Source organism: Condylura cristata, unplaced genomic scaffold (assembly GCF_000260355.1).
Source record: "Condylura cristata isolate star-nosed mole 26May11 unplaced genomic scaffold, ConCri1.0 scaffold00013, whole genome shotgun sequence".
NCBI classification, from domain to species: Eukaryota; Metazoa; Chordata; class Mammalia; order Eulipotyphla; family Talpidae; genus Condylura; species Condylura cristata.
In genome coordinates, this window is record NW_004567114.1 from 6,992,505 (window position 1) to 7,005,989 (window position 13,485).

At 38.7% G+C, this 13,485-nt stretch overlaps 1 protein-coding gene across 1 annotated transcript in view; it reads right to left on the reverse strand.

Moving 5' to 3' along the window:
* Nucleotides 1-13,485, reverse strand: part of UNC79 (unc-79 homolog (C. elegans)) — a 216,593-nt gene that overhangs the window by 30,466 nt on the left and 172,642 nt on the right. Inside the window, exon 42 of the mRNA XM_004681598.2 lies at nt 12,251-12,361. Within this exon, the coding sequence (XP_004681655.2) occupies nt 12,251-12,361 (111 nt within the window). The remainder of the gene's footprint in view (nt 1-12,250; nt 12,362-13,485) is intronic.

Sequence of the window (13,485 nt, forward strand, 5' to 3'; positions counted from 1 at the left end):
GGTACCTGGAGGCACTAGTGATCCAAGGTGGCCTTCCTACAAGCCTTGTGGTAGCTTATCTCAGGCACCAAAGGTAACCACTGAGCTGGGCCGCATGAGTGCAAGTTTAGTTCTAAGTTGTCTTTACTCTGGGACCCTGGCCAAAAGTGGAGGTGTGGGGTGGATTCCCCACTCTCTGTAGGCGCTGGATTCTGACATTTGTTCTCCTAGCCTCTTGGCGCTTCCAGAACTGCTGCTCAACCTTTCATTAACATGTGTCAACCTGACAGACACCCCCAGGACAAACACAGCCTTCAGCTTAGGCTCACCTCTCTGCAGTGTGAGGCTTGTTAGAAGTTTTCTAAAGATATTATGTGAGCATTTAAAAATTAAAAAAAAATTAAATAACTTATTTATAAATTTATACTTATATATGTGTGCATATATATTTTACATTATTTTTCATTTTTGTGCAGTGTTTGTTTTCTCCTCTCAGGTGTACTCCCAGTGAAGTTCCCACCACCAATTCACCTGTGCACCACCCGATAGTCCCTGTGCTTTTCCCTTCCCCGTTTTGATCCTTCTCCCTCCCCCTCTCCTGAGAATTTCTGATTTATGGTTGCCTGTTAAATTTTGATTTTTTATGTATTGTTATTATAAAATTAAAAAACAACTTTTAAAATGGGAGCATAGGTTCAAATTATCTAGTTCACCACTATCAGGAGAGAAGGGCTAGGGTTTTTAATTGGCATTATACTAAATTTATAGGTTGCTTTGTGAGAAATGGTCATCTCTATTATATTAGGTCCTCTAGCTCCATTGAGTGTTGTTTAATAAAATTTTATGGCTACTTCCATAAAATACTGCACATTTTTGGTCAGATTTATTTTTTGTTGCCACAGTGACATTTTTAAAGTACATTTTACAGCTCTTTGTAGATGAATATTAAAGGCAGATGGCCCAGGGCAACCATTTGCATCCAGCATTCTTGCTGAACTTTCTTTTGAAAGTTTTAACAAAGTGTCTATAGATTCTCTTTATTTTGTCATCTACCAACTATGAAAACAGAGCTTTATTTTTCTTGCCAATTCTTTTACCTCTCATTTTTATTTCCTTTCTTACTGAACTGAGTAGGAGCTCCACAGCATAATGAACAGAAGCACAGACGGTCATTCTTGTCTCATGTATGATTTTAAAGGCACCTCTTAGCCCGTCACCATTAAGGATGATGCTTGCTAGATATTCATTGTAGAAAACTCTTTGTCAAGTTAAGAAACTCCCCTTTTATTCATAGCTGATAAGAGTTTATCAGAAATGGATACTGAACTATCTGGAATGCTTTATAAAAATTATCTTCTGAAATAATAAAAAGTTTTTCTCCTTTAATCTGGCAACATGGTGATATTAGCAGATATTCTAGTAGTAAAGCTAACCTTAGGGACTCAGCGGGTTCATCAAGCATGGGGGTGGGGGCACAGAAAATGCACAATGTATGATTAATGTGACCAGAATTTCTTTTAAATTCTGACAGCTACACTGTGATGCTCGCGCCTGGCATGTCTGCAAAACCAGGCCAGGGTGGCTCAGCGGAATCCACTCTGTTGACACCTACAATTAGTTGCTGCACACACAGTATGTAATCCAGAGGGGCCTTCCCACTCTTGGAAACACAGGCTTCCAGTTCACCAACACCAGCAACAACAATCAGGACGGCTCAGTCAGCTTGAGCTGCACCTGTCCCCACAGACGTTCAGCCTGCTAGAGGCGCCTGAGCAGTGAGTGGCGCTGCAAGCTCCCGCCTGGAACTACTTTGTGCAGCTGGCTTCACAAAGGAATAAAAGAGACAAGTACCATGGAGAGATGTAATGTTATGGAAGAAAAGAAGATGGAAACCAACATGATGCAAATGAAAACAAAGGAATATAAGTATAAATTTATACTTATATATGTGTGCATACATATTTTACATTATTTTTCATTTTTGTGCAGTGTTTGTTTTCTCCTCTCAGGTGTACTCCCAGTGAAGAACCAAAGAGCGGCTACTGAAGGAAGAGGAGGGGTGTCTGCACGGAAGTACTGGAGATACAACTGGATGGAGACAGAGGCCATTGCTAGGTTAAGTCTGTCCTCATGAATAGGGTTCACAGTGATGTCACTAACATGGCTGCAAAGAGTGGCTGGGATTAAATTCTCTCTAGGATATAGTTTTAAGGGAGAAACTGCAGTAAACTTCAGCCAAGACTCAGACATTATAAACAGGATTGGCGACCCGGGGGCACAGGACAAAGGTGAAAACAGAGGAAGAAATGAGAGGGAGAGATCAACCAGGACCCTGTCCACCCTCCCTCACCTACAAACCTGGAACACCTCAACCAAGGAAAGAAAAGGAGGAGGAAAAAAAAACCTGAAAGCATCTGGGGAAAGTGGTAACATCTGAAAACCCCAGAAGGAGAAACAAAAGTCAGCAGGTTGATTTACGTGGAGGGGAGAGGTATGACTACAGATTCATGCAGGTGAGACCTGTGGGAAGGGTAAGATTCAGCCTTCTTGCCACTGTGGGGGGCAGGACAGGGGCCTGGCCTCAGGCTGTGGGAATATCTGGTCCCCTGACAAAGCCAGAGGGTGGCATCGCTCCCACCTTGAGCGGTGATTCTCTGGTAGTGGAAGCCAGGCGGGGAGTAGCAGCCAGCATACAACACCCAGCATTAGGCTTGGCCAGGGGGGTCGCATCTGCTGCTGAAACAGATGAGAATGCTGTGAACCGGAAAGCTTGCGCCTTCACTCCCCATGGTGGCCCAGCGGGGTCAGGGCGTGACGCCTGTGCTTGGGCTTTCAGCTCCTGGCCATTAGCTGAGAGTGTGAAAGGGCATGGCTGAAAGCGCTGAAACAGATGGGACTCTGCCCTGAAGGGGGAAGCTTGCGCCTTCACTCCCCAGGGCTGCCTGGCAGGATGGGGCGTGACAAAAAATGGCAAATATAGGTGCCAATGTATCAATATTAACTCTAAATGTAAATGGTTTAAACTCATCAATTAAAAGGTACAGAGTTGCAGGCTGGATTAAAAAACAGAACCCAACCTTCTGCTGTCTCCAGGAAACACATCTAACTACTAAGGATAAAAACAGAGTGAAAGAAAAAGGATGGAAACCAACCCTACAAGCAAATGGACCAAAAAAGAAGGCAGGGACAGCTATACTTATATCAGATAAAATAGACTTCAAAATAAGAAATGTTAAAAGAGACACAGATGGCCACTACATTGTGATTAAAGGGACAATACAACAAGAAGAATAACACTCATCAACATATACACACCAAAAGAAGGCGCACCAAAATATATCAGGAAACTACTGTTATCTATGAAAAAGTATATTAGAGAAAATACATACCTAGTAGGAGACTTCAATACACCACTCACAACAATGGACAGGTCAATAAGATAAAAGCTAAGCAAGGACACTAACGCTCTAAACAAGGAACTGGACCTCATGGGTCTAACAGACATCTGTAGAACACCGCACCCCCCAAAATCTGAATGCACATTTTCCTCAAATCCACAGGAATCATTCTCAAGTACTGATCACATACTTGTCTTGGACACAAGACAAGTATCAACAGATACATTAAGATAGAGGTCATACCAACTAGCTTCTCTAACTATGAAGGAATTAAACTAGAAATAAACCATGTGAAGAAGGCAAGAAACCCACACTACTGGAGGACCACTGGATCAATGAGGAGATCGAGAAAGAAATTTTAAAAATACCTTGAGAAGAATGACAATGAGAACACAGCTCTCCAAAACTTATGGACACATTAAAAAGTCATAAGAGGAAAATATATAGCAATATGGGCTCACATAAAGAAACAAGAAACAACACAAAGAAACAACTTAACCTCCCACCTTAAACAGCTAGAAGAAGAACAACAAAATCACCCAAAAGCCAGTAGAAGGCAGGGAATAATAAAAGTCAAAGCAGAAATAAATGAAATAGAAGTTAGGAAAGCAATTCAAAAGATAAATGAAACCAAAAGTTGATTATCTGAAGAAGTAATAAGTAAGGTAGACAAACCCCTAGCCAGGCTCACAAAGAAAAATCAGGAAAAAGTGCAAATAAACAGGATCATAAATAAGAGAGGAGAAGTCCCAACAGATACAGTAGAAATCAAAAAAATAATCAGAGAATACTATGAACAGCTATATGCAAACAAGTAGAAGAGATGGACAAATTCCTACAACTCTACAATCATCCAAAGCTAGATAAAGAAGAAATAGAACAACTAAGTAGGCCAATTACAAGCAGTGAAATTGAAGCAGTAATTAAAGCCCTCTTCAAGAATAAAAAAGACCAGGACCAGATGGATTTACAAATGAATTTTACCAAACATTCAGAAACAAATTAGTGCCTATTCTGCACAAACTCATTCAAAAAATTGAGAAAGAAGGAAAACTACCAAATATTTTCTATGAAGCCAACATCACTCTAATACCAGAACATAACAAAGACAACACACAAAAAAGAAAACTTCAGACCAATCTCCCTAATGAACACTAATGCAAAAATCCTAAATAAAAAGAATCCAACAATGCATTAAAAGAATAATACACCATGACCAAGTGGGTTTTATTCCAGGAGAACAAGGATGGCTCAACATCTGAAAATCAATTAACGTAATCCATCACATCAACTGACAGTAAAATAAAAACCATATAATCATATCAATAGATGCGGAGAAGGCATTCGACAAAGTTCAACATCCATTTATGTTTAAGGCCCTTGCAATCCTCAAAATAGAAGGAACATATTCAACGCGATAAAAGCCATATATAACAAACTCATAGCCAATATTATCTTCAATGGAGAAAAGCTGAAAGCCTTTCCTTTAAGATCAGGAACAAAGCAAGTGTGTCCACTATCACCACTGCTCTTCAACATAATACTGGAAGTCCTAGTCAAAGCAATAAAACAGGAAATAGACATACAAGGAATCCAAATGGGGAAAGAAGAAGTAAAACTATCTTTATTTGCAGACAATCTGATAATTTACACGGAAAACCCTAAAAACGCCATAGAAAAACTTATCAAAGCAATTAATCAGTTTAGTAAGGTAGCAGGATATAAAATCAACACACAAAAGTCAGTGGCCTTCCTATACACAAACAACCAATCAGAAGAAGTGGAAATTTAAAAAGCCATCCCCTTTATAATTGAAACAAAATGAATCAAATACTTGTGAATAAACCTAACAAAGAGGTAAAAGACCTATACAAAGAAAATTATAAAAGAAACACAAGAAGGGGCCTTCCCTGGTTGCGCAGTGGGTTAAAGCACAGCCTGAGAAGCTAAAGCCACTTCAGCATGCATTTGATCCCCAACCTGGAGGTGATCCATATGGCATGGCAAACCTCTCCTGACCCACCCTTTGCTCCCCTCAGCAGTGTACTTCGTCAGTCCACCTGTTCTGCTCCCCACTCTGTTCCTAGTAAAATCTCTCAAGGCCCCTGCACCTCTGGCCTTCACCCCAGTTCTGTATGCATAAATACATAAATCTTTAAAAGAAAAAAGGAAATACAAGAAGACCCAAAGAAATAGAAAGACATCTTCTGCTCATGGATCAGAAGAATTAACATCATTCAAATGGTGATTCTACGAAAAGTGATAGACAGATTTAACACTATTCCAATAAAAATTTCAATGACATTCTTCAAAGAAATAGAGCAAATATTGATGAGATTTATATGGGACCACAAAAAAAAAAAAAAAACACCTCAATTATCCAAAACTCTCCTCACTAAAATGAAAGAGAACAAAGATATCACACTCTCAGACCTCAACCTATACTACAAAGCTGCATGGTACTGGAACAAGAATAGACATACAGATCAATGGATTCGAACAAAAAACCCAGATATAAACTCACAGGTTTTTGGGCAGCTAATCTTTAACAAAGGAGCAAAGAATATACAATGGAACAAAGAAAGTTTGTTCAACAAATGGTGCTGGGAAAACTAGAATGCTACATGCAAAAAAATGAAATTGGATCCCCACCTCATACCATGCACAATAACCAACTCGAAGTGGACTAAAGAACTAGATATAAGACCCAAAACCATAAAATACCTGAAAGAAAAGGTTGGCATAACACTGCACAACATACACCTCAGTAACATCTTTAAAGATACATCATCCATGGGAAACCCGCGGGGATTACAATCAAGATGGAAAAAAAAAATGCAAAATGATGTAAAAATAAACTTTTGTAAAAAAAAAAAAAAAGATGCATCACCCAAAGCAAGGATAGTGAAGGAAAGGAAAGGATAAACAGCTGGGACTACATCAAGTTAAAGAACTTCTGTATAGCAAAAGAGACATAACACAAAACAAAGAGACACTCTATTGACTGGGAGAAAATTTTTACACACAATACTAATGATAAAGAGCTGATCACAAAGATATACAAAGAGCTGATGAAAGTCAACAAAAATAAAGTGAACCACCCCATCAAATAATGGGCAGAAAAGCTAAAAAGACACATTTCCAAAGAGGAAATGCAGATGGCCAATGGGCATATGAAAAAATGTTCTTCAGCATCACTTATAATAAGGGAGATGCAAATTAAAACCACAATGAGATACCATCTCACCTCAGTGAGAATGGCATATCTTAAAACAACTAGCAACAACAAATGTTTGTAAGGATGTGGAGGAAAAGGAACTCTCCTACACTGATGGTAGGAATTAGTAACACTATGGAAACTGTGTGGGAGGTTTCTCAAACTGCTAAAAATGGAGCCTCCATATAACCCAGCAAACCCACTCCTAGGTATCTACCCAAAGGACATAAAAACATTGATTCAAATGGACACCTGCACCACATGTTACTTCTCTCTATTTACAATAGGGAAGGCATGGGGTTAACCCAAATGCCCCAAAATAAATGACTGGATCAACAAGATGTGGTACATATACATAATGGAATATTACTCAGCAATCAAAAAAGATAAACTCATGCTTTTTGCAGCAACATGGATGGAGCTGGAAGGGATCATGCTTAGTGAAATAAGCCAGAAAGAAAAAGAAAAATACTGGATGCGTAAGTGATCAGGGAAAAAAAAATCGTAAAAATGAAAAACAACAACTATAAACCAGAGACATTTTACGGGGGTGGAGAGGGGAAGAGGATCAAAACTGTGATGGGAAGAAAACATGGGACTATGATGATGGCCCATTAGTGAATTGGTGGTGGGAAGTCCATGGGATTACAACTGAGATGAGAAAATGCACAAAATGAAGAATAATGTCAAAAAAATTTTTTATTTAAATTAAAAAAAATGAATGGTTCACTTTCCTGCATTGGGAAAAAAGTAAACTAATTTTGTATTTCAAGAGAGACACTAGGGCTACAAGGTTATTTTTAATGCATTAATTTGCTATTATTCCTTCTGCATTTTTGCATCTTTGAAAATTACTGGCCTATAATTTTGCTTTCCCCATTGTCCTTGTCTGGTGATTACCAAGATTCTACTGGCCTCATAATAATATATGTTAGGAAGTCTTGCCTTTTTTCTACTCTCTGTATTAGAATGTCCACAGTAGAGATGATTCTGTTTGTTCCTTAAATGTTCAGCAGAAGTAGTCTTTATGGAATGATTCTTTTGGGTAAGTTTTTAACCACTGATTCCATTTTGTTTTTGTTTTTTTGAGGACAATGTGGATTTATTGAAAGATGCTAAGGGAAGTAGCAGGCAAGACATGAAAGGTCTGCTACCTGACTCCATTTTGTAATCATTAAGCATAGTCATCTTTTTGTCAGCTTGCTATCTGTACTTTTTCTAGAAAAATATCTCTAGTGTCCAAGATTTCAAATATATTTACCTATTTGTTAATTTTGAAATCTCTAACATATCTACAGTCATGTGCCCTTTTGCAGTGCTTCTTTTCTTGCCAAATTTTGGTCTCTTGTATTATTTAATCAAAGTACGTCTATGGCTGCTGTGTTTTTATCTACTTCATTTATTTCTGCTCTTACTTTTACTATTTCCTTCTTCTAAATTTTCTTATGGTTACTTCTGTTATTCTTAATTTAACTGAAACTGACTTGTTGAGCTCATTTAATTTTTCTTCTGCAGTAAAAGTATTTGCCCATAAATTTTCTTCTAGAGATATCTATTAGCTATATAGCCCCAGGTCTCTACACCTGGGTCAATACTCACATAAATGTAAAATGTGTAAGATGTGAGTGGTAGCCCTTAAAGATGCCCTTTGTCACCACTTTTGGACACCAAAAGCAGCTACAGTTTTGTTTTGATGTATAGTTTCATTACATTGTATGTCGTTTTGTTACTGACTCAAGAGTTGAGTTGTGTTGTGACTAGGCAACTTGGTCTCTTTGAAAATGATTCCCCCTGGCCCTCCCTGGTGGCGCAGTGGGTTAAAGCACAGCACTGAGAAGCTAAAGCCACTTCCGCATGAGTTCGATTCCCACCTGCCCCGGAGGTGACCACATGGCACAGCAGACCTCTCCTGACCCGCCCGCTGCTCCCCTCAGCAGTGTACTTCGTCGATCTGCCTGTTCTGCTCCCCACTCTGTCTCTGGTGAATCCTCTCACCCTCCGCATCTCTGGCCTGTACCCCAGTTCTGTATGAATAAATAAATAAATCTTTTAAAAAAAAAAGAAAAAGAAAAATGATTCCCCAGCATATGCTAAGACACTCTTATGGCCTATTACATGTTCTGTGTTTACAGATGTTCCATATAGGTATTTTCTTAAATATATTCTCAAATTGGCAGGTTCAAGATTCTTTACATGTCCATTGTATTTAATTTGTTTATTATATTGCTCAAATCTACTACGGTCACTCATTTTTTTCTAACACATGAGTTTATCTGTTTTTTTTAAGGATTTATTTATTTATGCTCACATAACTGGGGTACAGGCAGAGGTAGGGGGTGGGTGAGAGGATTCACTAGAGATAGAGTGGGGAGCAAAACAGGCAGATTGACAAGGTACACTGTTGAGGGGAGCAGTAGGCTGGTCAGAAAAGGTCTGCTGCGCCACATGGGTCAGCTCCCTGCCCAGCGATCGAACTCGTGCAGCAATGGCTCCAGAGAGCCATAATGTGGTGCTTTAACTGTTGCGCCATCAGGGAGAGCCCTGATCATTCATTTTTTATTGACTTATCAATTACTGAACGAGATGTGTTAAGTCTCTAATGAATTTGTCCACTACTCTTTATATCATATTCACTTTTGTTTCAGATATTTTGAGACCATATTATTAGCTGATTTGAGTTTAGCTATGTCACATTTTCCTAGACTATTCCTTTTTTCAATATATGGTGACCTCCTTAATAACAGTACTTTTCAACTTAAATTCAGCTTACTGAATCCAGCCTTCTTTTAATTAGTATTTCCTGGCATATCTTTTTCACAATGTTTTGCAAATTTTCTCATGTCTTTGGATGTGCTTTAGATGTTATCTCCTATTAATATCATATGGCTGGATTTGTAACAGTGAATCCAAAAGTCCCTAACAATTCTAGTATATTGAAATATTTGAATTCACTTCTATCCTCTTGCTTGTGCTTATTCCAGTGTGTTCTATGATTTTTTTTTCATCTTGATTAACTTTTTATTTCTTTTTTTCCTACCTGTTTGGAATTTATACATTGCCTTTCTGGTTTCTACATCATCTTTCACGGGTTCTCACTTTCATTTCCAAATTCTAGCTTGAAACACTTCTAGCATTTCATTTCCTTTCTCTGTGTGGGTTTTAAACTCAAGCCATTAAATTACAAAGACAAGTAACTCCCCCAAACCAAAACTGATAGAGTATCACCTCATAGGATTATTATATTACTATGATTTACTAGTAAATATCATTACTATGATTATATTATTATTCAATTCCCTGTTCATTTTTGCTCATTTCATGCTGCAAAATTAGCCATGCATTTAAAATCATGTTTGCAGGTCCTCCCTGGTGGCACAATGGGTTAAGGCTAGGAAACTAGCCTTAGCCGCTTCAGCACGAGTTCAATCCCTGGCCAGGGAGCTGACCACATGGCACAGCAGACCTCTCCTGTCTCCCTGCTGCTCCCCTCATCAGTGTACTTCGATGATCTGCCTGTTCTTCTCCCCACTCTGCCTCTGGTGAATCCTCTCACTGACTATGCAACTCTAGCCTGTACCCAAGTTCTATATGCATGAATAAATACATCTTTAAGAATATAAAATCATGTTTGCTCAAATTCACTTAGTACTTTTACTGTCTCAAGTGAGACAGTTTTCAGGTTATGTTGGCTACTACACTGCCAGAATGGAAAGTCTCCAACGTTCTTAACCACTCCATGTCTTAAAAAATAAAAAATTATTAATAAGAGGCTCTTAACGATTTTTTTAAAAATTTTTTAAAAGATTTATTTATTTATGCATACAGAACTGGGGTACAGACCAGAGGTGGTAACAGGGTTCACCAGATACAGAGTGGGGAGCAGAACAGGCAGATAGATGAAGTACACTGCTGAGGGGAGCAGTAGGTGGGCCAGGAGAGGTCTGCGGTGCCATGTGGTCACCTCCAGGGCTGGGGATCGAACTTGCACTGAAGCAGCTGTGGCCAGCTTACAGTCCTGCATCCTAACCAATTTTGCCACCAGGGAGGACCCTGATTAGCTATTTCTTAGAGTTTTTTTTTTTTAAATCTATGAAGATGTGGAACACCCTACATTGAAGCTTTCTATTCGAGAAAAGAGGAAAAGGAGTGACAACAGGAAGTGGGAGGCCACAGAAGTTATGATGGACTTGTATAGCACACAAGAATGGTAAAAGCCTTGAATGTTTTAAATGCAGAATGGTGGAAGGTCCCATGTGATCAATACCTATAAGTGCACATCACAGAAAATACAATACAAACTGATACAGGCTCTTCTGCTAAAAAAAAAAAATGTAATTTAGAGAAACAAACAAAAAAATTATGAAATAAAATGACTTCTAAAAATAGAACAGTTTTCCACTGTATTTGGCACTGTGTCTTATAAGTCTATTTTTACATGAAAAAAAGGAAATCCTTTTTTCATGAAGGATGGGAGAAATGTGATGATTTTGGTAATCATATTATTTTAGATAACATATTGCTCCAGGAAGAGCAATAAATAGTTAAGACAGAAACTAAAGAGATCATCACGAAAGACTTAAGTGTGGCACACTGGACAAGGTGGCGAGGAAGGAAACCGGGTGTTTTACATAGAATGAAAGGCTTGATTAAAAAAAATAGATTTTTTAACAAAAATAATGAACAACCATAGACCAGAGACATTCTGTGGGGGTGGAGTGGGGAATGGGATCAAAAACGGGGGGGTGGGAGGGAGGGAAATGCACGGGACTATGGTGGTGGCACAGGGGTGATTTGGTGATGGGAAACCCGTGGGGATTACAATGGAGATGAAAAAAAAATGTGCAAAATGATGTAAAAATAAACTTTAAAAAATAGATTTTTACAAGGAAAATAAAAAGCTTATCATAGCAGACAACAAGAATACAGCAGGACTCTGAATGTTGAAGAGAGAACAGAAACAAAGATTCCCATTAACAATCAACTTGGAAATTTTGGAAAACTGGAAGCGTCGTCCTGCGTTGTCCCCAGGACAGAAGTCCTCCCAGCTTGCCCTGCCTTCCGTTCCTCCCCTGGAGAGTGTCAACTAGCTCCCACAAGGAAGCTCTGTGCAGTGCTGGACAAGCAGTACTTTTCCACTTCTCAGTGGTGGGGCAGGGGATACGGAAGATAATGCAATAGAGAAACCATTATTAAGGCAAGATGACAAAAGATGCGATTACAATCTCAGAGGCCAAGAACCCAGAACTGGGGAGACAGACAAATGATGAGAATTAAGGATCTCTTTACAGGCTTTTACAAATGACAAGCTGTTATTTTTCTACTTTGGGTATAAAAATGATATGTAGCGATGGCTTACCCACTAATCACAGGATGGCGAACTTGTAAAGGACTTTAGGAGGTTATTTAAACCATTACCTCATTTCATTCAAAATACTTTTTCTCCGTTAAACCACATGATACTCGGTCCTCCGAATGTGTATGTTTAGGACAAGTGTGTAAAGTGTTTCCTTCCAATAATACTTATTAAGTCTCATAGAATCACTCATTTTTTAGCTACATTGGTGCAATTAACCTAACAGGGATTTGACACTGATTAAAAAGAATATATTTCTGCCATTTTCAGTTTTCCAGGAAAAAACAACATTTGCAAGCTTACCTTCGTGAAAGCTCGGTAACATAAGCCACACACCTCTACCAGGTAAGCCAAAGTGAAGACAGCATTCTGAATTACAAAGCTGAGCAGCTTTGAGAATGGTTCCAACAAGCTCTGCAATGAAATGGAGGTCAAATGGAATCAATTGCTGATTATTTCATTTTAAAAAGTGTTGAAGTCTTATGATACTTCAAGAAGACCATTCTTTCCCAATTTAAAACTCATTGCCAGGTGGCTGCTAGAGCAGGGCTGCCTGTTGAGAACAGAGCTGCACCATCAATCAATAGCTCAACAAACATGATTTAATCATTTTATTGCTTAACAAAAAACATTTTCCAGGCAGCATCATTTATATACCTACCTAACCAACCCTTCCTAAGGCTGCACAGCCACAGAATGCAGCTCAAACCCACACTGCAGGGCAACCTTCCAGAAGCTCAACTGCTCCAGAGAGAAGACAAGATTAATTAAAAGACTCCCGTGCCATGATTCCCACTACAACTGAACCTCTATGGTGCTTACTGTCTAGATTACAAAATTCATGCATGCTCCATGTGCAAACGCAGGTCTGCAAGAAAGTACAGATGAGACATATAAGTCATCCCAAACCTCACTACCTGGCAAAAACATTTTGATAATTTTTTCCCTCTTCATTGCACCCCAGTCTACTCACTTGAAATCTTCCATATGTAAAATCCTGCATTTTGCTTTTATTCATTTAATATAATAACACAAAAAATGTTGATGCTATTTAATTCTCTACAATCATCCACTGTAATTCCATAAGTCACACTTTATTATAAATGATATCCAATAGATATGTTTTTGCAAGAAGTTTACATTTTAATTTTCTTCTTAGAATTGATTTCCCAGGAAAAGGAGTGACCAAATTAATGGACAGGAGTATTGCTGTGGTCTTCTCCCTCACTGATATCACAACACACTTGTCAGGTTAGTTGCTCTGACTCCCTATAGAAGTTCATGCAGTGAGTTGCTACAGCAGATATGGGCGCTTCTGAATGGAACCCTGAAGAATGAGAAGGCTTTGGATCCCTACAGAAATTTCTTTCCATAGAAGAAATCTTAAACTCTGGGCTACTATTATTGAGTAAGTAGCTTGTTGCATAAGTCTCTAGCCGATATATTCTTATTAAAAAGGGAAACTTGAATCCAAACCTGTGTAGAACTGTCTTTTTACCTACTAGAGCAGTATGATAATGGGGCAATGTGGTACCACA